Source organism: Lynx rufus, unplaced genomic scaffold (genome assembly GCF_022079265.1).
Source record: "Lynx rufus isolate CCGP_SWC_20201006 ecotype Redwood Valley unplaced genomic scaffold, mLynRuf1.p SCAF_16, whole genome shotgun sequence".
Lineage (NCBI taxonomy): Eukaryota > Metazoa > Chordata > Mammalia > Carnivora > Felidae > Lynx > Lynx rufus.
In genome coordinates, this window is record NW_025814830.1 from 21,445,113 (window position 1) to 21,470,147 (window position 25,035).

Below are 25,035 nucleotides of genomic sequence, written 5' to 3' on the forward strand. Positions count from 1 at the left end.
ATGAAGACATAATTATTATATTTTAGCATACTTTCAATCATGTAATTTTTTTCACTAGGTATATGCATGCACAGAGAAACACATTAGCATAGTTTGGTATTGTTGCTTTTCACTCAGTATTATTTTATGAATATTTTTTCATGTTATTAAAATTCTTTAAAAAAAGGCAAGCAGAAAGATCATTGTAAAACTGAAATCCCATTAAGAGAAAACCAAAGTAACAGTTAAAAGACATTTATTATTATAAAAGCCTTTAAAAATTATTTTTTCTAAAATCTACACAGACATGATCAAAAACATAATTTTAAGCAAAAATGAACTACTGGGACCTCATCAAACTAAACTAAACTAAACTAAACTAAACTAAACTAAACTAAAACTTCTGCACAGAGAAGGAAACAATCAGCAAAACTAAAAGGCAACTAACAGAATGGGAGAAGATATTTGCAAATGACATATCAGATAAAGGGTTAGTATCCAAAATCTGTAAAGAACTTATCAAACTCAACACCTAAAAAACATAATCCAGTGAAGAAATGGGCAAAAGACATGAATAGACACTTCTCCAGAGAAGACACCCAGATGGCTAACAGACACATGAAAAAATGCTCCAAATCACTCATCATCAGCGACATACAAATTAAAACCACAATGAGATACTACTTTATACCTGTCAGAATGGCTAACATTAACAACTCAGGCAACAACAGATGCTGGTGAGGATGTGGAGAAAGAGGATCTCTTTTACATTGTTGGTGGGAATGCAAGCTGGTGCAGCCACTCTGGAAAACAGTATGGAGGTTCCTCAAAAAGCTAAAAATAGAACTACCCCACGACCCAGCAATTGCACTACTAGGCATCTATCCAAGGGATACAGGTATGCTGTTTTGAAGGGACACATGCACCCCCACGTTTATGGCAGCACTATCAACAATAGTCAAAGTATGGAAAGAGCCCAAATGCCCATCAATGGATGAATGGATAAAGAAGATGTGGTATATATATACAATGGAGTATTACTCAGCAATCAAAAATAATGAAACCTTGCCACTTGCAACTATGTGGATGGAACTGGAGGGTATTATGCTAAGTGAAGTTAGTCAGTCAGAGAAAGACAAAAATCATATGACTTCATTCATATGAGGACTTTAAGAGACAAAATAGATGAACATAAGGGAAGGGAAACTAATACAAAAACAGGGAGAGGGACAAAACAGAAGAGACTTACAAATATGGAGAAAAAAAGTGAGGGTTACTGGAGGAGTTATGGGAGGGGGGTTGGGCTAAATGGGTAAGGGGCACTAAGGAATCTACTCCTGAAATCACTGTTGCACTATATGGTAACTAATTTGGATGTAAATTTTTAAAAATAAAAAATAAAATAAAAAAAATTCCAGTTAACATACAGTGTAATATTAGTCACTCTACTTAAAAAAAATCTTAGCAAAGCAGGATCTTGAAAATCTTTATCAACATATAGAAGTCAACTTTTTTCATGAAGAGTGAAAAAGACAATGATTAAGACTCATCACATGAAGACTCTCTTTTGAAGTAAACAGAATGACATCTTGTAATAACTTTATAATTCCTTTCATATATGTTTCTCTTTGGGATTACATTACTCAGTGAAACTAGCAAGAAAGGGAAAGATGAAAATCTTAAGACACTCCAAAGTTAATTTCTCAAGATTTCACTGGTAGTCTGTGTTACAGTCAGCCCACGAATATACTTAAAAATTTTTGTTTAATGTTTATTTATTATTTTAGAGAGAGAGAGAGAGAGAGAGAGAGAGAGAGAATGTGAGCAGGGGAGGGGCAGAGAGAGAGGGAGATACAGAATCCAAAGCAGGCTCCAGGCTCTGAGCTGTCAGCATAGAGCCTAATGTGGGGCTCTGAGATTATTACCTGAGCTGAAGTCGGATGCTTAACCGACTGAGTATACTTTTAACTTCCTATCAGTGTTCTCTTCACTACATGAGATTGCCTTGGTGATGAATTCAAGACCATTGCATTACACAAAAATCCAATTCATTTTCCTTCAAAACTAACTTAATGACATGTATGATTACTGCTTTTGTTTAAGTGTCCTCTCTGCCAGTTTGTAAATCTTGTAAAAAATTCTTAAAAGCTATGTGAAGAGCTAATGGAGGATAAGAACATGAACTGTGGATGTAACTTTGTATTTGCTGTCCATTGCCTTAAGAAAGATAGAAAATACATTGCTGTGACATGATGTGTCAACTTATAAACTTAGAGACTTATAAAACAATGCTATGTTACCATATGTATACTTTAAAAAAAGAAAAAAGGGGAATGTTAAAAAAGACCATAATTTTATTCCCTACATTAATCCTCTAATATCATCATTTTAAAAATCTACTGTTGGAGAGGGAGGAGCCAAGATGGTGGAACAGCATGGAGGTTTTTTTTGTGTCTCGAGTCCATGAAATACGGCCAGATCAACATTAAACCATCCTGCACACCTAGAAAACTGATTTGAGGATTAACACAACAATCTGCACAACCTGAACCACAGAACTCAGCAGGTATGCGGCACAGAGAGATGCACTGGGTGAGAAAGAAACCACGGAGGGCAGGGAGCTATTTTTGCTTGTGGAGAGAGGATAGAAACAGGGGGAGAGTATTGGAAAAACACCCCCCCCCCAAAAAAATCAGCTGGAGAGAAAGTGAAAAAGTGGAAAGAGTTACAGGGACTGAACTAAAAAGGGACAAAAGAGAAAGGAGAGTGTTTAAAATCCACTGAGACTCTATAAACAGGGGGAGCACAGCGTCTGAAACTCCACAGCTTGATACCTGGTGGTGCTCTGCTGGGAAGGGAGAATCCCCAGGAGCAGAGTGAGGTCCAGGGGTCCTCGAGCCACAGGGTAGAGGTGGTTCCCCAGTGGGGAGGAAATCTGGTATAGGCTGTGTGGCCCCCCACAGGCAAATGTGCCAGTAGACCCTGGAGAACAACCACATTTGCTGGTACTGGAACAAGATCGTTGAGGGTAAAGACTGGTGCCAGATGTGTGTTGAGATTTTACATAATCCCTGAAACACTGCTGCTACACGATCGTGTGAACATATTCTGGGGCGGGCTGGCAATCAGCCGTAGTCTCTGGGCATTGGCAACAAACAGCACGGTCCCAGGAACGTTCCTGGGTGTGGCTGGCACCTGGCCATTGCTTGGTGAGATCCTCCCCAGAAGGTCTGCGCAGGACAAAGCCACAGTCCCTCAGAAGTGAGGGGTTGGGAAACACAGTCACATCTGAAATAAAACTCAGGAGGGAGGCACCGCCTGGCAAAATGATGGCTTGGTCACAGACAGTGTAGAATCAGGGAGTGGATGGAAGCCAGAAACAAAGGATGGGTGTGTGATTGCTGATCTGGGAGAAGAGAGTTCCGATACTAGAAACTGGATATCTGGGTGACACCATTTTCACCCCTCCCGCGCATGCGCATACACATCTACAAGCACCACAGCAATCCATTCCAGTAAGCTATGCAGCGCCATCTAGTGGAGAACAGACCCCTTACACTAAGTCCTGCCCAACTGGGCCAACCTCGCTTTCAGGAACACAAGTCTCTCTGCCTGCTTAGTTTACAGACTATACTTGCTTCATAGTTTCACTTCTAGGGGAAAATGATGTAATTTCAATCGTATTTCAGTCTGTTCACTGGTCTATCTATTTAATTTTACTTTTGTTTTTCTTTTTTGTTTCTTGAATACAGAAAGAGAAAACAATTATTTTCATTTTCAATTTTTATTAAAAATATTTTTTTCTCCTGTATTTTTCACTTTTTTGTAAATTTTTCAAATTCTCTTTTACTTCCATCATTTCATTTTATTCTATTTCAATGTATTCAGTTTTTCAAATTTTCAAATGTTTTCCTTTTTTTCTTTTTCCCTTTTTTCTCTAATCTGTCAAGCTCCTTTCAACAACCAGACCAAAACACACCTAGGATCTAGCATCATTTATTTGATTCTTTTATGTGTATGTGTTGGTTTTCATCTTTTAATTTTAATTTTTTTGCTTTATTAATTCTTTTCTTCCTTCGAAATGATGAAATGAAGGAATTTACCCAAAAAAGAAAGAGCAGGTAGAAATGACAACCAGGGACTTAACACAGATACAAGCAAGATGTCTGAACCAGAATTTAGAATCACGATAATAAGAATACTAACTGGGGTCAAAAATAGATTAGAATCCCTCTCTGTGGAGATAAAAGAAGCAAAAGCTAGTCAGGATGAAATAAAAAATGCTATAACTGAACTGCAATCTCAAATGCATGCCATGGTGGCAAGGATGGATGAGACAGAGCAGCAAATCAGCGATATAGAGGACAAACTTATGGAGAATAATGAAGCAGAAAAAAAAGAGGTAGACTAAGGCAAAAGAGCACAATTTAAGAATTAGAGAAATCAGTGACTCATTAAAAAGGAACAACATCAGAATCATAGGGGTTCCAGAAGAGGATGAGAGAGAAAACAGGGTAGAAGGGTAATGTGAGGAAATCATAGCAGAAAACTTTCCTAACCTGGGAAAAGACACAGACATCAAAATCCAGGATGCACAAGGGACTCCCATTAAATATTACAAAAACTTATCATCAACAAGGCATATCATAGTCAAATTCACAAAATACTCAGGCAAGGAAAGAATCATGAAAGCAGCAAGGGAAAAACAGTGCTTAACCTACAAGGGAAGACAGATCAGGTTTGAACCAGACCTATTCAGAGAAACCTGGTAGGCCAGAAAGGAGTAGCAGGATATATTCAATGTGCTGAATCGGAAACTATGGAGCCAAGAATACTTTATCCAAGAATTCTTTATAATTCAAAATAGAAGGAGAGATTAAAAGTTTTTCAGACAAAGAAAAATTACAGGAGTTTGTGACCACTAAACCAGCCCTGCAAGAAATTTTACGGGGGACTCTCTCAGGGGAGAAAAGACAGAAAAACAAAAACAGACCAAAAGCAACAAAGACTAGAAAGGACCAGAGAACACCATCAGAAACTCCCAACTCTACAGGCACACATACATATATACTATGGAGTATTACTTGACAATCAAAAAGAATGAAATCTTGCCATTTGCAACTATGTGGATGGAACTAGAGGGTATTATACTAAGTGAAATTAGTCAGAGAAAGACAAATATCATATGACTTCACTCATATGAGGACTTTAAGATAAAAAACAGATGAACATAAGGGAAGGGAAGCAAAAATAAAAACAGGGAGGGAGACAAAACATAGGAGACTCTTAAATATGGAGAAGAAACAGAGGGTTGCTGGAGGGGTTGTGGGAAGGGGGATGGGCTAAATGGGTAAGAGGCATTAAGGAATCTATTCCTGAAATCATTGTCGCTCTTTATGCTAACTGATTTGGATGTAAATTTAAAAAAAAAAATTAAAAAAAATCTATTGTTGGAGATGATGGATTTCTCCTTATTTTTCACTATTACATTAAACTGATAAGAATAGAGCCAAAAGACCAAGAAGTGATTAGTTTTTCACCATTGTAAATAATTCTTTAGTGAATATCTCTGCACATCAATATTTGTCTGCATGTAGATTAGTTTTTTATATTCCTATATGTGGAATACTGGATCATGGAGTAGAACATTCATTAGATAAAAGAACAGTCTCTTCAACAAAGTGCGGTGGGACACCTGGATAATGATACAAAAAAGAAAACCCGATTTCTAAAATGAGGTTGTATCTACTAGTTTTCAATGAAAGCACCTATTACACTCCATTTCATTATTATTTTTTTTTGGGGTGAAATTCACATAATGTACAATTAACTACTTTAAAGTATAAAAATTAGGTGGTCTTTAGTATATTCACAATGTTGTGCAACCACCAGCTTTCTCTAGTCTCCAAACATTTCATCACCCCATAAATATAACCATACTCATTAAGTAAAAACTCCCCATTCCCTTCTCCTCTCGTAACCTCTAATCTGCTCTCAGTCTCATGTATCATATAAAAGGAATCATACAATACGTTACCATTTGTGTCTGGCTTCTTGCACGTAGTTTAATGTTTTCAAGACCTATATAAATTGTAGCAATTATCAGTACTTTACTCCTTTTAATGGCTGAATAATATTCCTTGTATGTATATACTTTGTTTAGCCATTCATCCACTGATAGACATTTGGATTAATATGTACACTAACGTACAAATATCACTTTGAGACCCAGCTTTCAGTTCTTTTGGGGTACATACTCAGAACTAGAACTCCTCAGTTATGTAAGTCTATATTTCTACTTACTTGGACTGGTAACCCTGTAGTTACAGTACTTTCCCTCCCTCATATATACACAGTCTGCCAAGAAGTCAAATATATGTATGTCCACAATGCAAACACATTTCTAATTTCATTGCTATCACCTTGATCCAAGCTACATATCATCTCTGGCCTGAATTATTTTAATTGTTTTCTATTTGGTTTCTTTGCTTTAGCTGTTGTTCTTCCTATTGTTACTACTTCACTCAGAATAAAGATTTGTCCTACCTAGTTTACATTCCCCACTCCTCATTTAACTCCATTTCACCTTCTACTCCTTAATCTCCCTTCCTTCTTTTCTAAGACACTGGTCTTTTCACTGTTTCTTGGAAATTACAGGAATGCTTATACCTTCCAGGCTTGACACTGGCTTTCTCCTTTGTCAAGAATATTCTTCAAAAGAATAACTTTTCAAAAGAATAATATTCAAAATAATAATATTCAAAATTCAAATATTCAAAATTCATATTTTCAAAAAGAAAATATTCTTATTCAAAAGAATAACATAACTTTATGTCTGACTCTCTTATCTCCTTCAAATCTTTGTTCAAAGTGACACTTTCTCAGAGAGGCCCACTTTGGCCACTCTACACAGTATTGATCCTGGCTTTATTTTCTCCTGCCCCACAGTTCTTATCACTTCCTAACAACTAAATAGTGTTAAATATATTACTTACTTATGTTTATTACCTCTCTCCCCCTAATAGGATGTAATCTCCATGAGGGGTAAATTTTAGGTCTGTTTTATTTATTTCCATATTAGAAGAGACTAGAACAGGCTAGGCATACATTAGGCACTCAGTACATATGTGCTCAACAAGTGAATGAATACATGAAGGAAATTTTACCCTCCAAATGCATCAGACCTGAGTCTTGTAATATACTCCCTGCTCAAAAATACTATGTCAGTTTATATCACATAGATAACCAGTACAGAAAGATTGTCTACCTAAAGGTAAATACATAAAATGCATTTGTGATACTCCAGCCACCAGATTCAAATGCCTGCAGGTTCTTTTATGCCTGCATCATAATTGGACTTTCAAAAAACAGTTCAAACAGACATTTATGTAATTAAAAAATTAACAGTTTTTAAAGTTGGTTCGTTCTTATTCTCCAGGAGAATATTATACTGACATGCAATACTGACTGGCAATTCTGAATGCCACTGTAAAATAGATTATGCTGTAATTTAAAATTCTGAATTAAGTAAGAAGGTAGGACAGGAGATAAATTTCACTTGGTTTTGAGGTAAAATATTGAAGCCAATTTCATTGTTTAAGAGTACTAGATATTAACTTTTATCATAACTGTAGCTCTGATATCTTAAATAATGTATATATGCTGACATAAGAGGTGGGAAGAGTGGAAGGGAAAAGTCACTAGCTGAAGGGGGGAAAAACCACTGAAATTTTATCTTTCTTGGTGTGTGTGTGTGTGTGTGTGTGTGTGTGTGTGTGTGTGTGTGATTCTCAGTCAAAAGGACATTGAATTCTATCTCCTTGCAAGGGTTTAAGCCACAGGGAATTTGCATCTAACAGTAATGTGTGTAACTCCTCTGGCACTGCCCTGGCTTGAGGAAAAATAGCATCTCTATAAAAATGAGATAAAAGAACACATTCAAACACCCAAATTTTTATGCAACTTTGGAGAAAAATATGCCTCTTCTTGGGAGAGAAAATTGTTCTGAGAAGTATTCATTATCTCAGATGGATGGCTCTGAAACAATAGTACATTGACATCAATTAAAATGGAGATGAAGAACACCAAGAAAGGACAAAATATGAAAATTAAATACACTCTGTAAGCAATAAGAATTAACAGCTATTAAATGTGTCTGATTTGGGGCACCTGGGTGGCTTGGTCGGTTGAGCGCCTGACTTCGGCTCAGGTCATGATCTCATGGTCTGTGAGTTCAAGCCCTGCGTTGGGCTCTGTGCTGACAGCTCAGAGCCTGGAGCCTCCTTCAGATTCTATGTCTCCTTCTGTCTCTGCCCCCACCCCTCCACTCTCTGTCTGTCTCTGTCTCTCTCTCAAAAATAAATAGACATTAAAAAAATGTGTCCAATATGCCAAAAACCATGGCAAGTGCTTCTTGTATGTTATTTGTTAACAATAATTGCATGTGAATAGGTACTATTATTATCTCTACTTTATCGTGAGGAAATCAAGAGGTTAAGCAATTTGACTAAATGGTGGAGGTAGGGCTTTATTTTTGGCAGCCTAATTCCAAATCCCACACCCTTCATCATCACCTGTGATCTTATTTTCAGTTGAAAAAGAAGTGTGATGTTTGCCTTACTGCTCTATAAAAAGGGTTTCTAATGACACAGAATAACCCCCTCCAATGACATTTGATCTTTTACTGTTTGGATCTGTATAGTATCTGTGATATTCCAGGATATGGTCTGGGAATCTGTTTGTTGTTCCAGTTAACATGACATTTGTTAAGTTTTGTAAACCCAGGCTGTAAGGCCATATTTAATGGTTGTGGCATGTGGGCTTTGTGATGTTCTGGCTTTTTAAGGAATTCTGGGAGATGAGGCTGGTGTATTTTGTTGATCTTCTACAACAGGCACCAACTTGCTCAAGAGTTTAATCCAATTATATCCATGCAGGATTCGATTATGAAAAAGACTGTGCTCTGGATATGGACTAGTCCTTGATCTACACTAGAATAAACTCAGGTTCTCTGGCTCATTCAAGACAGTTAAAAGGGCAGAGTGAAAATTTTAGGACTAGTTTCATTGCTTATAGGGGGATTATAAAAAGAAATATCATATTTTTGGTCATGTGGTATGCATGATAAATTCTATTTTCCTATAAGAATTATGGAGATTCTAAGAATTAGTAAATTCTATTTCCTATAACAATTATGAGAATATCAGGTAGGGGACAATGTTTCTCTACAAGGAAAACCTGTAATTTTGAGAAATTGGATAATAACATGAATGGTCAAGGTTAAGAAAAATGAAGGTAAGATTTATAAAGAAAAATATGCTCCTAAATAGATTTAATATTTTTTTATTTTTTTATTAACTTTTATTTATTTTTGAGACAGAGAGAGACAGAGCATGAACGGGGGAGGGTCAGAGAGAGAGGGAGACACAGAATCCGAAACAGGCTCCAGGCTCTGAGCTGTCAGCACGGAGCCCGATGCGGGGCTCGAACTCACAGACTATGAGATCATGACCTGAGCCGAAGTCAGACGCTCAACCGACTAAGCCACCCAGGCGCCCCAATAGATTTAATATTAACTCTATTTCATTATATAGGAACTCTTCTATAAATTATTTGGCCAGCAGTCTTTCCTCTTACTCATTGGTATGTACTCTTTAATGGCCTGTTTCCAATTGTCTAGCTGCCTAAGAGAATCATGCTTTTGGTATAATGTCACTCTATGTTGAGTCTTTCCACTGTTAAGTAAGAGATGTTCCTTTAATCAATACGTTTTCTGTTCATTAGGTGATGTAGATATACCATCTCTTCCTGGCAGGGCAAAGAGATGGAGAAAGGGACTGTTCCAGGTACTGATGTTTTTTTTCCCCCCTCATAACAAAGTTGTCAAGAATGATTAGGATTCTATAAAAATCAATGGATTTAAAGTCTTGATAAATGGTAAAATTAAAAATTAAAAAATACATTATCACTTGCTTTCCCTTGCTGCTGGTATATTTTAATAGCTAACAGAATAAGTTTCTGATATAGGTAATAAAATATTACTGGCTAAAATAGTTATCACAGTCCCTGGTATGTAAATGACAACCTGAGGTAAAAATTTGTATTATTTCATATAAGTTTCGTTGTAAAATTTACCAAATCAGATATCCTAGCCAGAAAGTCTAGCAGTTAAGAAAACAAATGCTAAAATGGATTAAAACAGTGATGATTTTTAAAATACTTGTTTGAATCTTTTATTCTTTAAAAATTTTTTTTTTAAATGTTTTTTTTTTTTTTTTTTTTTTTTTTTTTTTTTTTTTTTTGAGAGATATAGACAGAGCACAAGGCAGGTAGGGCAGAGGGAGAGACAGGGAGACACAGAATCTGAAGTTGGCTCCAGGCTCAAAGTCGGCTCTGTCTGCACAGAACCCAATGCGGGGTTTGAACTCACAGAACCATGAGATCATGACCTGAGCTGAAGTTGGATGCTTAACTGACTGAGTCACTCAGGCGTCCCTCTTTTATTCTTTTTTTAAAATTCTAGTATAATTAACATACAGTGCTATAGTAGTTTCAGGTGTACAATATAATGATTCAACACTTCCATACAACACCTGGTACTCATCATGATAAGTGTACTTTTAATCCCCATCACCTATTTCCCCGGTCCTCCCCACCCCCCACCACCGCTAACCCTCTGGTAACCACTAGTTTGTTCTCTATAGTTAAGAGTCAAAACAGTGATGATTTTTAACATTTAAATTCATTGCTGAAGTGTTTAGCCAGCTATGGGGAGAGATAGCTAATTCCTAAATACAGAACACAGTTAATTATGAAAAAGCTACTTGTTGTCAACAGTCTACACTTACCTGTATTTCTCAATACCATACTATAATCTGACACCAGAATTTGAAGTTGTATAAAAAGAAGACACAATAGATTTGGAAGGTAAGGAGAAATTTTGGAGAGAAATTTTGGAGAGAATAATAAAGTATTGATATTTCATTTTAAAAATTGGGTACATTTCAGCCTTAGTCACTTGACATTTAAAACATTTACCAAATTGGAGCTTAACTTCTTATTTTTGTTTTAAAATTCATTGATTTTAATTAAATGGATGGCTACCCACACAGAAAAAAAGAAATGAAGCAGTTTTTTTTTTTCTTGATGGTAAAACCTCCTACTGGATTATATGACTAAAGCACATCATTTTATTGAACTTTGGGAAAAATCTAGTTTCCAGTAAGTGGATGTTCACTAATCACCAAGTTTGTGACTGCCTGGAGAAGCAACTTAACCAATCTATGGTCAAATTACAAATCTGAGGTGTGTTAATTTAATGTCACTATATGCATATTCCTGTTTTTTAATAGTCCAATTTAGTAATCAGCTTAAGAATAAGAAATAGCCTGTCTTCATAGGAAGGCATAAATCCAAGCAGAGTAAGTTGTTAATACCTTTTAAAAAGTATGTGATGTTACTAAGGTGCTCTAGAATGTGGATGTAGAAGAAACATCCTGCATTATCTTAAGTGAATAGTGTATGGACATTTGTGAGGTTACATGCTCAAATGCTAAATTCCTGGATTTCAGAAGTTAAAGGAGTACAGCTATGGAAAAATTCTTTAAAGAACTGTTGGCCTCTTTTCCTGGTAGTTGATGGGTGACTTATAATGGAGAGTGATGGAATCCACTGACATTTGACTGTTATTCCTTTGGAGTATTTTGAATTATATCTGAACTCAGCTTCTAGATAACCGACAAGGATAAAGTGATAAAATACGTGGGAGAACCTCCTACTAGATTGAAAATAGCTCCATGAAAAGAGGTGCTGAGGTGTTTTCAGTCTAGTGATGTATTCCTTTTTATGCCCTATTTCTAGGGTATAGCATAGAGGCTGACACCTAACAGGCACTTGGTAAATATCTGTTGTACTGACCGGAAGATCTGGTAGTAAATAATAAAGTCTAATTTGTATAATTGTTTAACTTCAGGTTTTCTTGAGGTCTTACACAATACGCCATATCAATGATTACTGTTGAAGACATTCATTTTGCAGAGAACAAAAAAAGGGCATTGAGGGGGTAGGCAAAATGGGTGATGGGCAGTGAGGAGGGCACTTGTTGGGATGAGCACTGTGTATTGTATGTAAGCGATGAGTCATGGGAATGTATTCCCAAAGTCAAGGGCACACTGTTTATACTGTATGATAGCTAACTTGACAATACATTATATTAAAAAAAGACATTCATTTTAATAATAACCTGACATCAGCTTAACAACTGGCACTTGAACGAATGTATTCCTTAACACAGGAGGCTTGTGATGTGGTATTATGGAAAGCACATAGGATTTGAAGACCAAAGATGGTGTTTTAACACTGCTTTGTTTGATTTTTAGAAAGTTCCTGGACTTCTCTAAGACTTAATGTGTCTATTTATTCCCAAAACATATATTGAATGCATACTATATATGCCTTTTACACAGAGATGAAAAAGAGACAAACCCTGACCTGGAAATCCTTAAAGATATAACTGAAAAATATAACTTGAATGTTTCTTCATTCTTAAAATCAGAATTACAATACCACTTATTCATGGACTTGGTGAAGTAATTACCACACTGGTACGTATTTTTTTTTTTTTAACATTTATTTATTTTTGAGACAGGGAGAGACAGCATGAACGGGGGAGGGTCAGAGAGAGAGACACACACAGAATCTGAAACAGGCTCCAGGCTCTGAGCTGTCAGCACAGAGCCTGACGCGGGGCTCGAACCCATGGACTGCGAGATCATGACCTGAGCTGAAGTCGGATGCTCAACCGACTGAGCCACCCGGGCGCCCCGTAATTTTTAATGGTAGATAAAAGTGCTTTGGAAACTGTAAAGCACTATACACGTTAGCTGTTATTTATTATATAATCATTCTTCCTAGTTTTTGTTTTTCTTAGGTTAAATTCAACTTCCTAGTCCTGAAAAATAGTGTAACACCAATTTTTCTTGGAAGTTCTTTTAATTTGTCTTTTGTAATAAATCAGGAAGCTTGGAACTCTGGTTCAAACTTCGTGTCAACCTGCTTCCCAGTTATAAATTGAGAATATCGTTTTAAATTTCCTTTTTGTTAAATTGATATATAATTCACATGCCCCAATGTCCACCACTTTAACGTGTACAATTCAGTGGTTTCCAGTATAGTCACAAGGTTATATAACTGTCACCAATTCCAGGACATTGTCATCACTACAAAAAAGGAACCCTGTAACTATTTGCAGTCATTTCCCATTTTTTCCTTCCCCGAGTCTCTAGTAAGCCTTGGTCCCTTTCTATCTCTATGGATTTCCCTATTCTAGATCTTTTATAAATGGAATTGTATAATATGCAGTCTTTTGTGACTGACTTCTTTCACTGAGAATGTTTTACAAGGTTCATCCATGTTATAGTATGAATCATGTTTTTATGGCTGGATAATGTTCCACTGTATTGATATGCCACATTTTGTTCACCCATTTATTAAAGGGCATTTGGTTCATTTATACTTTTTAGCTATTATGAATAATGCTATGAACATTCATATACAAGTTTTTGCATGACTTACATTTTCTATTCTCTTGGGAATATTATTCCGAGGAGTGGAATTAATGGTTCATATGATAAGTCTGTACTTAACTTTTTTAGGAACTGAGTAGTTTGACTTTGATAACTGTTTTTCTACAGTTTAATGCTCATAGCATCTAATGAAGGAATGATAAAAACCACAGCCAATGCATGTAAAAAATACCGTGAAGGGAAACAAAATATATCCACAAGTCTCATAAAGCCAAATTGCATTAGGTGTGACTGTGAATGTCTAATGTAATGATCAGTGCTCCTACAAAGTTGCATTAGGGAGGTAAACTTTTCTGAGGTTATGTACAATTATGTTTCAGCTGTCATTCTCTGGATTAGAAAGATAAACTCTGGTTTCCAAAGTGGACAAAGTGGTATAAATGAGCTAAATGGGACAGCCTGGCTTATGCTTTAGCGCATATTATTTTTCATGTTGGAGACCTCTCTCTGAGAGGCAAATCATTTGGCCGTGGCATATTAGTAAAAACTGTGGTTTCTTGGTAGTGTAAATAAAAAAGCACAACAGAGTAAAACTGCTTAGTTCTAAAATAGGGATAGAAGATGCAAAGCTACTTAATAAACCAAAGGGGAGAGGTTTTTTTATTTGCAAGTTAGGTGTTTCACTGAAACATGTGATTTAAAAGTGTTTATTAGACTAGGTAGGTATCATATTTTTTTAAATATGAAATTTATTGTCAAATTGGTTTCCATACAACACCCAGTGCTCATTCCAACTGGTGCCCTCCTCAATACCCATCACCCACCCTTCTCTCCCTCCACCAACCCTCAGTTTGTTCTCAGTTTTAAGAGTCTCTTAAGCTTTGGCTCTCTCCCTCTCTAACCTCTTCTTTTTTTTTTCTTCCCCTCCCCCTTGGACTTCTGTTAAGTTTCCCAGGATCCACATAAAAGTGAAAACATATGGTACCTGTCTTTCTCTGTATGACTTATTTCACTTAGCATAACTCAAGATCTCCATTTCCAACCACGTTGCTACAAAAGGCCATATTTCATTCTTTCTCATTGCCATGTAGTATTCCATTGTGTATATAAACCACACTTTCTTTATCCACTCATCAGTTGATGGACATTTAGGCTCTTTCCATAATTTGGCTATTGTTGAAAGTGCTGCTATAAACATTGGGGTACAAGTGCTCCTATGCATCAGCACTCCTGTATCCCTTGGGTAAATTCCTAGCAGTGCTACTGCTGGGTCATAGGGTACATCTATTTTTAATTTTTTGAGGAACCTCCACACTGTTTTCCAGAGTGGCTGTACCAGTTTGCATTCCCACCAACAGTGCAAGAGGGTTCCTGTTTCTCCACATACTCGCCAGCATCTATAGTCTCCTTATTTGTTCATTTTAGACACTCTGACTGGTGTGAGGTGATATTTGAGTGTGGTTTTCATTTGTATTTCCCTGATGAAGAGTGAGATTGAGCATCTTTTCATGTGCCTGCTGGCCATCCGGATGTCTTCTTTAGAGAAGTGTCTATTCATGTTTTCTGCCCATTTCTTTACTGGATTATTTGTTTTTCGGGTGTGGAGTTTGGTGAGCTCTTTATAGATTTTGGATACTAGCCCTTTGTCCGATATGTCATTTGCAAATATCTTTTCCCATTCCGTTGGTTGCCTTTTAGTTTTGTTGGTTGTTTCCTTTGCTGCGCAGAAGCCTTTTATCTTCATGAGGTCCCAATAGTTCATTTTTGCTTTTATTTCCCTTGCCTCTGTGGATGTGTCAAGTAAGAGATTGCTACGGCTGAGGTCAGAGAGGTCTTTTCCTGCTTTCTCCTCTAGGGTTTTGATGGTTTCCTGTCTCACCTTCAGGTCCTTCATCCATTTTGAGTTTATTTTTGTGAATGGTGTGAGAAAGTTGTCTAGTTTCATCTTTCTGTATGTTGTTGTCCAGTTCTCCCAGCACCATTTGTTAAAGAGACTGTCTTTTTTCCATTGGATATTCTTTCCTGCTTTGTCAAAGATTAGTTGGCCATACATTTGCGGGTCTAATTCTGGGGTTTCTATTCTATTCCATTGGTCCATGTGTCTGTTTTTGTGCCAATACCATGCTGTCTTGATGATGACAGCTTTGTAGTAAAGGCTAAAGTCTGGGATTGTGATGCCTCCTGCTTTGGTCTTCTTCCTCAATATTACTTTGGCTATTCGGGGTCTTTTGTGGTTCCATATGAATTTTAGGATTGCTTGTTCTAGCTTTGAGAAGAATGCTGGTGCAATTTTGATTGGGATTGCATTGAATATGTAGATTGCTTTGGGGAGTATTGACATTTTAACAATATTCTTCCAATCCATGAGCATGGAATGTTTTTCCATTTCTTTCTGTCTTCAATTTCCTTCGTAAGCTTTCTACAGTTTTCAGCATACAGATCTTTTACATCTTTGGTTAGGTTTATTCCTAGGTATTTTATGCTTCTTGGTGCAATTTTGAATGGGATCAGTGTCTTTATTGTCTTTCTGTTGCTTCATTATTAGTGTATAAGAATGCAACTGATTTCTGTACATTGATTTGTATCCTGCAACTTTGCTAAATTCATGTACCAGTTCTAGCAGACTTTTGGTGGAGTCTATCAGATTTTCCACGTATAATATCATGTCATCTGCAAAAAGTGAAAACTTAACTTCATCTTTGCCAATTTTGATGCCTTTGATTTCCTTTTGTTGTCTGATTGCTGATGCTAGCACTTCCAACACTGTGTGAAACAACAGCGGTGAGAGTGGACATCCCTGTTGTGTTCCTGATCTCAGGGAGAAAGCTCTCAGTTTTTCCCCACTGAGGATGATTTAAGCTGTGGGCTTTCATAAATGGCTTTATGATGTTTAAGTATGTTCCTTCTATCCCGACTTTCTCGAGGGTTTTTATTAAGAAAGATGCTGAATTATGTCAAATGCTTTTTCTGCATCGATTGACAGGATCATATGGTTCTTATCTTTTCTTTTATTAATGTGATGTATCACATTGACTGATTTGTGAATGTTGAACCAGCCCTGCATCCTAGGAATAAATCCCACTTGATCATGGTGAATAATTCTTTTTATATGCCGTTGAATTCGATTTGCTAGTATCTTATTGAGAATTTTTGCATCCATATTCATCAGGGATATTGGCCTGTAGTTCTCTTTTTTGCTGAATCTCTGTCTGGTTTGGGAATCAAAGGAATGCTGGATTCATAGAATGAGTCTGGAAGTTTTCCTTCCCTTGCTATTTTTTGGAACAGCTTGAGAAGAATAGGTATTATCTCTGCTTTAACTGTCTGTTAGAATTTCCCAGGGAAGCCATCTGGTCCTGGACTCTTCTTTGTTGGGAGAGTTTTGATAACTGATTCCATTTCTTCACTGGTTATGGGTCTGTTCAAGTTTTCTATTTCTTCCTGTTTGAGTTTTGGAAGTGTGTGGGTGCTTAGGAATTTGTCCATTTCTTCCAGGTTGTCCAGTTTGTTGGCATATAATTTTTCATAGTATTCCCTGATAATTGCTTGTATTTCTGAGGGATTGGTTGTAATAATTCCATTTTCATTCGTGATTTTATCAATTTGGGTCATCTCCCTTTTTGAGAAGCCTGCCTAGAGGTTTATCAATTTTGTTTATTTTTTCAAAAAGCCAACTCTTGGTTTCCTTGATCTGCTCTACAGTTTTTTTAGATTCTATATTGTTTATTTCTGCTCTGATCTCTATTATTTCTCTTCTTCTGCTGATTTAGGCTGCCTTTGCTGTTCTGCTTCTATTTCCTTTAGGTGTGCTGTTAGATTTTGTATTTGGGATTTTTCTTGTTTCTTGAGATAGGCCTGGATTGCAATGTATTTTCCTCTCAGGACTGCCTTCGCTGCATCCCAAAGCATTTGGATTGTTGTATTTTCATTTTTGTTTGTTTCCATATATTTTTTAATTTCTTCTCTAATTGCCTGGTTGACCCATTCATTCTTTAGTAGGGTGTTCTTTAACCTCCATGTTTTTGGAGGTTTTCCAGACTTTTTCCTGTGGTTGATTTCAAGCTTCATAGCATTGTGGTCTGAAAGTATACATGGTATGATCTCAATTCTTGTATACTTATGAAGGGCTGTTTTGTGACCCAGTATGTGATCTATCTTGGAGAATGTTCCATGTGCACTCAAGAAGAAAGTATATTCTGTTGCTTTGGGATGCAGAGTTCTAGATATATTTAAGTCCATCTGATCCAATGTATCATTCAGGGCCTTTGTTTCTTTATTGATCCTGTGTCTAGATGATCTATCCATTGTCGTAAGTGGAGTATTAAAGTCCCCTGCAATTACCACATTCTTATCAATAAGGTTGCTTATGTTTGTGAGTAATTGTTTTATATATTTGGGGGCTCCGGTATTCGGCGCATAGACATTTATAATTGTTAGCTCTTCCTGATGGATAGACCCTGTTATTATATAATGCCCTTCTTCCTCTCTTGTTACAGCCTTTAATTTAAAGTCTAGTTTGTCTGATATAAGTATGGCTACTCCAGCTTTCTTTTGACTTCCACTAGCATGATAGATAGTTCTCCATCCCCTCACTTTCAGTCTGAAGGTGTCCTCAGGTCTAAAATGAGTCTCTTGTAGACAGCAAATAGATGGGTCTTGTTTTTTTATCCACTCTGATACCCTGTATCTTTTGGTTGGAGCATTTAGTCCATTTACATTCAGTGTTATTATAGAAAGATATGGGTTTAGAGTCATTGTGATGTCTGTAGGTTTCACACTTATAGTGATCTCTGGTCCTTTGTGGTCCTTGCAACATTTCACTCACAGAATCCCCCTTAGGATCTCTTGTGGGGCTGGTTTAGTGGTGATGAATTCCTTCAGTTTTTCTTTGTTTGGGGAAATCTTTACCTCTCCTTCTATTCTGAATGACAGACTTGCTGGATAAAGGATTCTTGGCTGCTTTTTTTTTTTTTTTTTTTTTCTGTTCATCATATTGAAGATTTCCTGCCATTCCTTTCTGGCCTGCCAAGTTTCAGTAGATAGATATGTCACTAGTCTTATTGATCTCCCTTTGTATGTTAGAGCATGTTTATCCGTAGCTGCTTTCAGAATTTTCTCTTTATCCTTGTATTTTGCCAGTTTCACTCTGATATGTTGTGCAGAAGATCGATTCAAGTTATGTCTGAAGGGAGTTCTCTGTGCTTCTTGGATTTCAATGCCTTTTTCCTTCCCCAGATCAGGGAAGTTCTCAGCTATTATTTCTTCAAGTACACCTTCAGCAACTTTCTCTCTCTGTCCCTCCTCTGGAATCCCTATTATACATATATTATTGTGTTTCATAGCATCACTTAGTTCTCTAATTCTCCCATCGTACTCCTGGATTTTTTTTCTTTTTCTCAGCTTCCTCTCTTTCCATAATTTTATCTTCTTATTCACCTATTCTCCCCTCTGCCTCTTCAATCCGAGCTGTGGTCACCTCCATTTTATTTTGCACCTAATTTATAGCATTTTTCAGCCCCTCCTGACTGTTTCTTAGTCCCTTGATCTCTGTAGCAATAGATTCTTTGCTGTCCTCTATACTTTTTTTAAGCCCAGCGATTAATCTTATGTCTATTATTTTACATTCATTTTCTGTTATATTGCTTATATCGTTTTTGATCAGTTTGTTAGCTGTCACTACTTCCTGCAGTTTCTGTTGAGGAGAATTCTTCCATTTCGTCATTTTGGATAGTACCTGGAGTGGTGTGGAACTGCAAGGCTCTTCCCCTGTGCTGTCTAGAGTAACTTGTGTTGGTGGGCAGGGCCACAGTCAGACCTGATGTCTGCCCCCAGCCCACCGCTGGGGCCACAGTCAGACTGGTGTGTACCTTATCTTCCCCTCTCCTGGGGTCAGGACTCACTGTGGACTGGTGTGGCCCCTGTCTGGGCTTCTTGTACACTCTCAGGCTTGTGGTGCTGCTTCTGTGGGATCTGGCTATTAGCCGGGTTGGATCCACAAGGTGCACAGGGGTGGGAGGGGCAGGCTCAGCTTACTTTGCCTTTGGTCATCTGCTGTGGGAGGGGCCGTGCTGTACCTGGAGGGAGGCAGACCCGTCGGAAGGATGAATCCACAGATGCACAGCCGTTGGGTGTTTGCATGGTGCAAGCAAGTTCCGTGACAGGAACTGGTTCCTTTTGGGATTTTGGCTGGGGGATGGGCGAGGGAGATGGCGCTTCCCAGCGCCACTGTTCCCTGCCGAGCTGAGCTCGGTCCTCCGGGGCTCAACACCTCTCCCTCCCATTGTCCTCTAGCCGTCCCGCTCTCTGAGCAGAGCTGTTGACTTATAACATTCTAGATGTTAGGTCCTGCTGGCTGTCAGAACACACTCCATCCTGCTCCTCCGCTTTTGCAAGTCAGACTCAGGGGCTCTGCCTTGCCGGACGGGCTGCTCCTCCACTGCCCTGGCTCCCTCCCATCAGTCCCTGTATTGCACACAGCCTCTCCGCCCTTCCTACCCTCTTCCATGGGCCTCTTGTCTATGCTTGGCTCCAGAGAGTCCATTCTGCTAGTCTTCTGGCAGTTTTCTGGGTTATTTATGCAGATGTGTGTGGAATCTAAGTGATCAGCAGGACACAGTAAGCACAGCGTCCTCCTATGCCATCTTCCTCAAAACTCTAGTGTAGGTATCATATGTTAATCAACTTGGAGAGACCTGGAGACAATCACCTGGCTATAATATACATAAAACAAAAGTACCTTATAGTTTTTCCTTTGCCAACGTCCTTTCTTTCACATGCAGCTTCTTTCTGGAGAATGTGATGAAAGTTGTGACTGTCAGGAAGCGTGTTCTCTTAAACTCTTAAGTTCTCACCTTCTGCTTCTGTATATTTCTTTCCCTTTCCTGCCTCCTTAAGTCTGCAATTACCAAACACACCTTTCTTTTTTTTTTTTAATGTTGACAGGTCCACCTCTGTAAATTCTTTCATATTTGGCTCTTAAGGAGAGCAGAATACACTTCTTTTAGTATTTATTGTTTTATAACAAACCGACCAAAAGTTTGGTGGCTTACAACTATAACCATTTTATTTCTTATGGCTGGGCAGTTTCTGCTGGTTTTGATTGGGCTCACTCTTATGGCTGCATTCAGCTGGTAGGTTGGCTGGGATGGCTGAGTAGGTCTCTCTCCTTTTAGGCTTAAATTCTCTAGGAGACTAGACTGGCTTCTTTACATGCAATCGCGGGACAGCATTCCAAAAGGGCAAGTATCTAGTGTAAGAGTTATCAAGGTTCTACTTGTGTCATGTTTGCTCATATCTTTTTGGTTAAGCAAAGTCAATATGGGAAGGGCCTATATTATGAGTTATTGGGGGCCATTGGTGTAGCAGTTTACACCTCGGTGGTCATTAAGCTCAATGATAGTTTTTTATTTTTCTCTCTGATTTTTAGTTTGGGAAGTTTCTATTGACTTCTTCAAGCTTACCGATTCTTTCTTCAACCATTCTTAATTTCTGTTATGGTGCTTTTGGTTTCTAGCATTTCCTTTTTTTCTGTTTGAGCCCTTAGGATATTAATCACAGTTATTTTAAATTCCCAGTCTTACAATTCCAAATTCTCTGTCATAACTGATTCTGGTTCTGATGCTTGCTTTGTCTATTCAAATTGCCGTTTTTGTTTGTTTTTTGCCGCTTAGCATGCCTTTTGATTTTTGTTGAAAACTGGTCATGTATAGTGTGAGGCTTTATGTTTATCAAGGTATGAGTTAGGCTGCAATTCTTGGTTGCTGTAGCTGTGGGTATCAGAGGCTAAAATTTCCTTTAGTGTCCTGTTTTCGTCTTCTTTGTTATCTTTAGACTTCCTCAGAGACTCTTTTTTAAAAGGGCTTGATCCTTGCTCACCTGTAATCCCGTTATACAGGAGCCTGGTTAATGTTGTGGTAAGATGTTGGGGGAAAGGTTAAGTGTTCTATAGGTCTACAATTAGGTCTCACTCTTTTAGAAAGTCTATGACCCTTTACATGTGTTTCTCAGGACCCTTCCCCTCAACCTTCATCCATTCCCGATGGTGAGACAGGAAGACAAGATGGGGCTAGAGGTGGGTATTTCACTTCTCTTAAACCAGTTAAGTAAGATCTAAAAACCTAAGTTGATTAGGTTGTTGTATAAAAATTTCCCCTGAGATCAGGGCTTTGTTAACATGAACAGTAGCTCTGGGAGTCTTTAAAAATGTTTAATTTCCCCCTCTTCCAACAGCAGCACAAGGAGATTTTTTTTCCCAGATTTTGACCCCAAGAAACTGGTATGGCTCCTAGATGTGAAACTCATGAAAGTGCGAGGTCCCCTAAGTCTGGACCTCCAGGACTTTTTAATCTCTTAAACTAGTCTCAAACTCCATCTCCAGCAATTAGTCAATTACCCTTTAATTGTTCTTGCTGGCCTCACTGTGACATCTGCTCTATTACGCTGTGATTCTATGTATTTGCCTCCTTTCCAGTTTTGGGGGCAGTGGTTTGCTTTGTGTTCTCAATTTTCTTATGAGTCTAAGAGGACTTGTTGATTTCCATTTTCACCTTTTTTTGGAGTGAGGGTGGGAGTATGAATTCCAAGCCCTTTACCTGTTGGACTAGAAACAGAAAGTCCCCAACAATGAACTTGTTAAAAGGAGAGTTTTCATTCATTTGTTCATCATTCATTCATTCTTTCTTTCTTTAAAAATTTATTTCAAGAACTGGGCAACCAGGCATATTCTAAGATTGTTTATTGATTTTTTAAAAAAAATTTTTTTTTCAACATTTATTTATTTTTGGGACAGAGAGAGACAGAGCATGAACGGGGGAGGGGCAGAGAGAGAGGGAGACACAGAATCGGAAACAGGCTCCAGGCTCTGAGCCATCAGCCCAGAGCCCGACGCGGGGCTCGAACTCACGGACCGCGAGATCGTGACCTGGCTGAAGTCGGACGCTTAACCGACTGCGCCACCCAGGCGCCCCAAAGATTGTTTATTGGTTTTTAAAACATATAAAATCCTTGAAATAAATTAAATAGGACTCATATTCCCAGTTACTACATACTGTGAATATGGCTAATTAAGTAACATATATTGTAATGGTTAGTAAACTCTCTAACTTAAACTTAGAAATAACAAATATTTTGTGTAAAGAACAATAACCATACTAAATTTCAGGGGTGCCTGGGTGGTTCAGTCGGTTAAGCATCTGACTTAGGCTCAGGTCATGATCTCACAGTTCATGAGTTCGAGCCCTGCATTGGGCTCTGTGCTGACAGCTCAGAGCCTGGAGCCTGCTTCAGATTCTGTGTCTCCCTCTCTCTCTGCCCCTCCCCAACTCATTCTCTGACTCTGTCTCCCTCTCTCTCTCAAAGATAAATAAACATTAAAAAATATTAAAAAAAAAGAACAATAACTATACTAAATTCCTGGCTATTTTTCCAAGTTATACAAAGATACTAGAACAACTAAATGAAATCAATGGGAACATCTGTCTGGGTTACTAGAGATTTTCCTCAATGCACTTAAGAAAGTAAAAGGAAATATTCAAAGATATTATAGCTTTTGTGTGTGGTATAGATTTCAAAAAACAGAAAAAGATTTTATTAATTGTAAATTATTTTCTTTTTGTGTTTTTGTACTTTCCTAATAAGGTCACATTTTTCATATTTTGACTTTGATAATACTTCAACCTTCTTCTTCTTTTTAATGTTTGTTTTTGAGAGAGAGAGAGAGAGAGAGAGAGAGAGAGAGAGAACGCATGAGCAGGGGAGGGGCAGAGAGAGAAGAAGACATAGAATCCGAAGCAGGCTCTGCGCCACTGTCAGCACAAGCCGGCCATGAGCTCAAACTCCCCAACTGTGAGATCATGACCTGAGCTGAGATCAAGAGTAGGAAACTCAACCAACTGAGCCACTCAGGCGCCCCCTTTACCTTTCTTCTTCTTCATTTTTCCTGATACATGTTGTACCAATCCTTCAACTGAAGACTTCCTCCACAAAGTGTTACCTGTCAATCAGTCCACAATGATCTTTTCTTTCTTTGAACTTTTTTTTTTTTATGTTTATTTTTGAGAGAGAGAGAGCGAGCATGAATGGGCAGGGGCAGAGAGACAGGGAGACAGAATCTGAAGCAGGCTCCAGGCTCTGAGCTGTCAGCACAGAGGCTGACATGGGGCTTGAACTCACGAACTGTGAGATCATGACCTGAGGCGAAGACGGATGCTTAACTGACTGAGCCACCCAGGCACCCCTTTTTCTTTGAACTTCTATAGCACTTACTGTTTGCCATTAATTTGACACTCATTGCTTTGTAATTACTACCTATGAAGATATTTGAAAATATTTATGTTTAGCTTTATATGAAATATAAAGTTCCTCATGGCAGCAACTGCATCTTAATATTTTTGCACATAGCAACTGGCAAACTGTCCTGCTCAGTTATCCAGGCAAATAAGGTCAGGGGCATCAAATTTCTAGGAAGTCTTATAAGTAATGATATGGAATCCTTGTCTTTCTTATGACTCCACTCTAGATACATAAATCTCATAGAAGAAAGGGCCAATGAATAGTGAAGTCATCATCTTCCAGAAAGTTATTTGTCTTCTGACAAATCCTTTATTAGTTGGTTATCATGTTATAGCAGCATTATCAACAATAGTCAAATTATGGAAAGAGCCCCAGTGTCCATTGACTGATGAATGGATAAAGAAGATGTGGTATGTATATACACAATGGAATATTCTCAGCCATCAAAAAGAATGAAATTTTGCCATTTGCAAAGACAGGAATAGAGCTAGAGAGTATTATGCTAATAAGTGAAATAAATTAGAGAAAAGTAAATTTGATATACTTTCACTCATATGTGGAATTTAAGAAAACAGAAGAAACGATCATAGGGGGAAAAAAGAGAGAGGCAAACCAAGAAGCAGACTCTTAACTATAGAGAACAAACTGATGGTTAGCAGAGGGAGGGTGGGTGGGGGGATGGGTTGAATGGGTGGTGGGGATTAAGGAGGACACTTGTGAGTGATAAGCACTGGGTGTTGTAAGTGTTGAATCACTAAATTGTACACCTGAAACTAACACACTGTAGATTATGTTAACTAACTGGAATTTAAATAAAAACTAAAAAAAAAATCAGGTTATTTTTTTCTTGTTATCTGTCCAAATAAACTGTAGACTTTTTGAGGATAATGAATATATTTCACACTTCTTTTTTTTTTTAAAGATTTTATTTTTTTAAAGTACTCTCTATACCTAATGTGGGGCTTGAATTCACAAACCTGAGATCAAGCATCACATGCACTACTGACTGAAAAATTCCCTAATCTGGGAAAGGAAAAAAATATCCAGATCTAGGAGGCACAGAAACTACCATCAAAATCAGTAAAATCAGGCCAATACCATGACATATTATAATTAAATTTGCAAAATATAGTGATAAAGAAAAAATCTTAAAAGCAGCAAGACAAAAGAAGTTAACTCACAAGGAAAAACCCATAAGGCTAGCTGGAGATTTTTCAACAGAAACGCGGCAAGCTAGAAAGGA

At 37.8% G+C, this 25,035-nt stretch overlaps 1 protein-coding gene across 2 annotated transcripts in view; it reads right to left on the reverse strand.

The window, feature by feature from the left end:
* ITFG1 (integrin alpha FG-GAP repeat containing 1) overlaps positions 1-25,035 on the reverse strand; it is a 349,315-nt gene that overhangs the window by 21,029 nt on the left and 303,251 nt on the right. Inside the window, exon 15 of one of the 2 annotated variants that reach the window (XM_047078355.1) lies at positions 5,919-6,060. The exons of the other annotated variant lie outside the window; for it this stretch is intronic. Coding sequence (XP_046934311.1) covers positions 5,987-6,060 — 74 coding nt within the window. The 3' untranslated portion in view covers positions 5,919-5,986. Of the gene's footprint in view, positions 1-5,918; positions 6,061-25,035 lie in introns of those variants that run through there. 2 annotated transcript variants of the gene reach the window in all.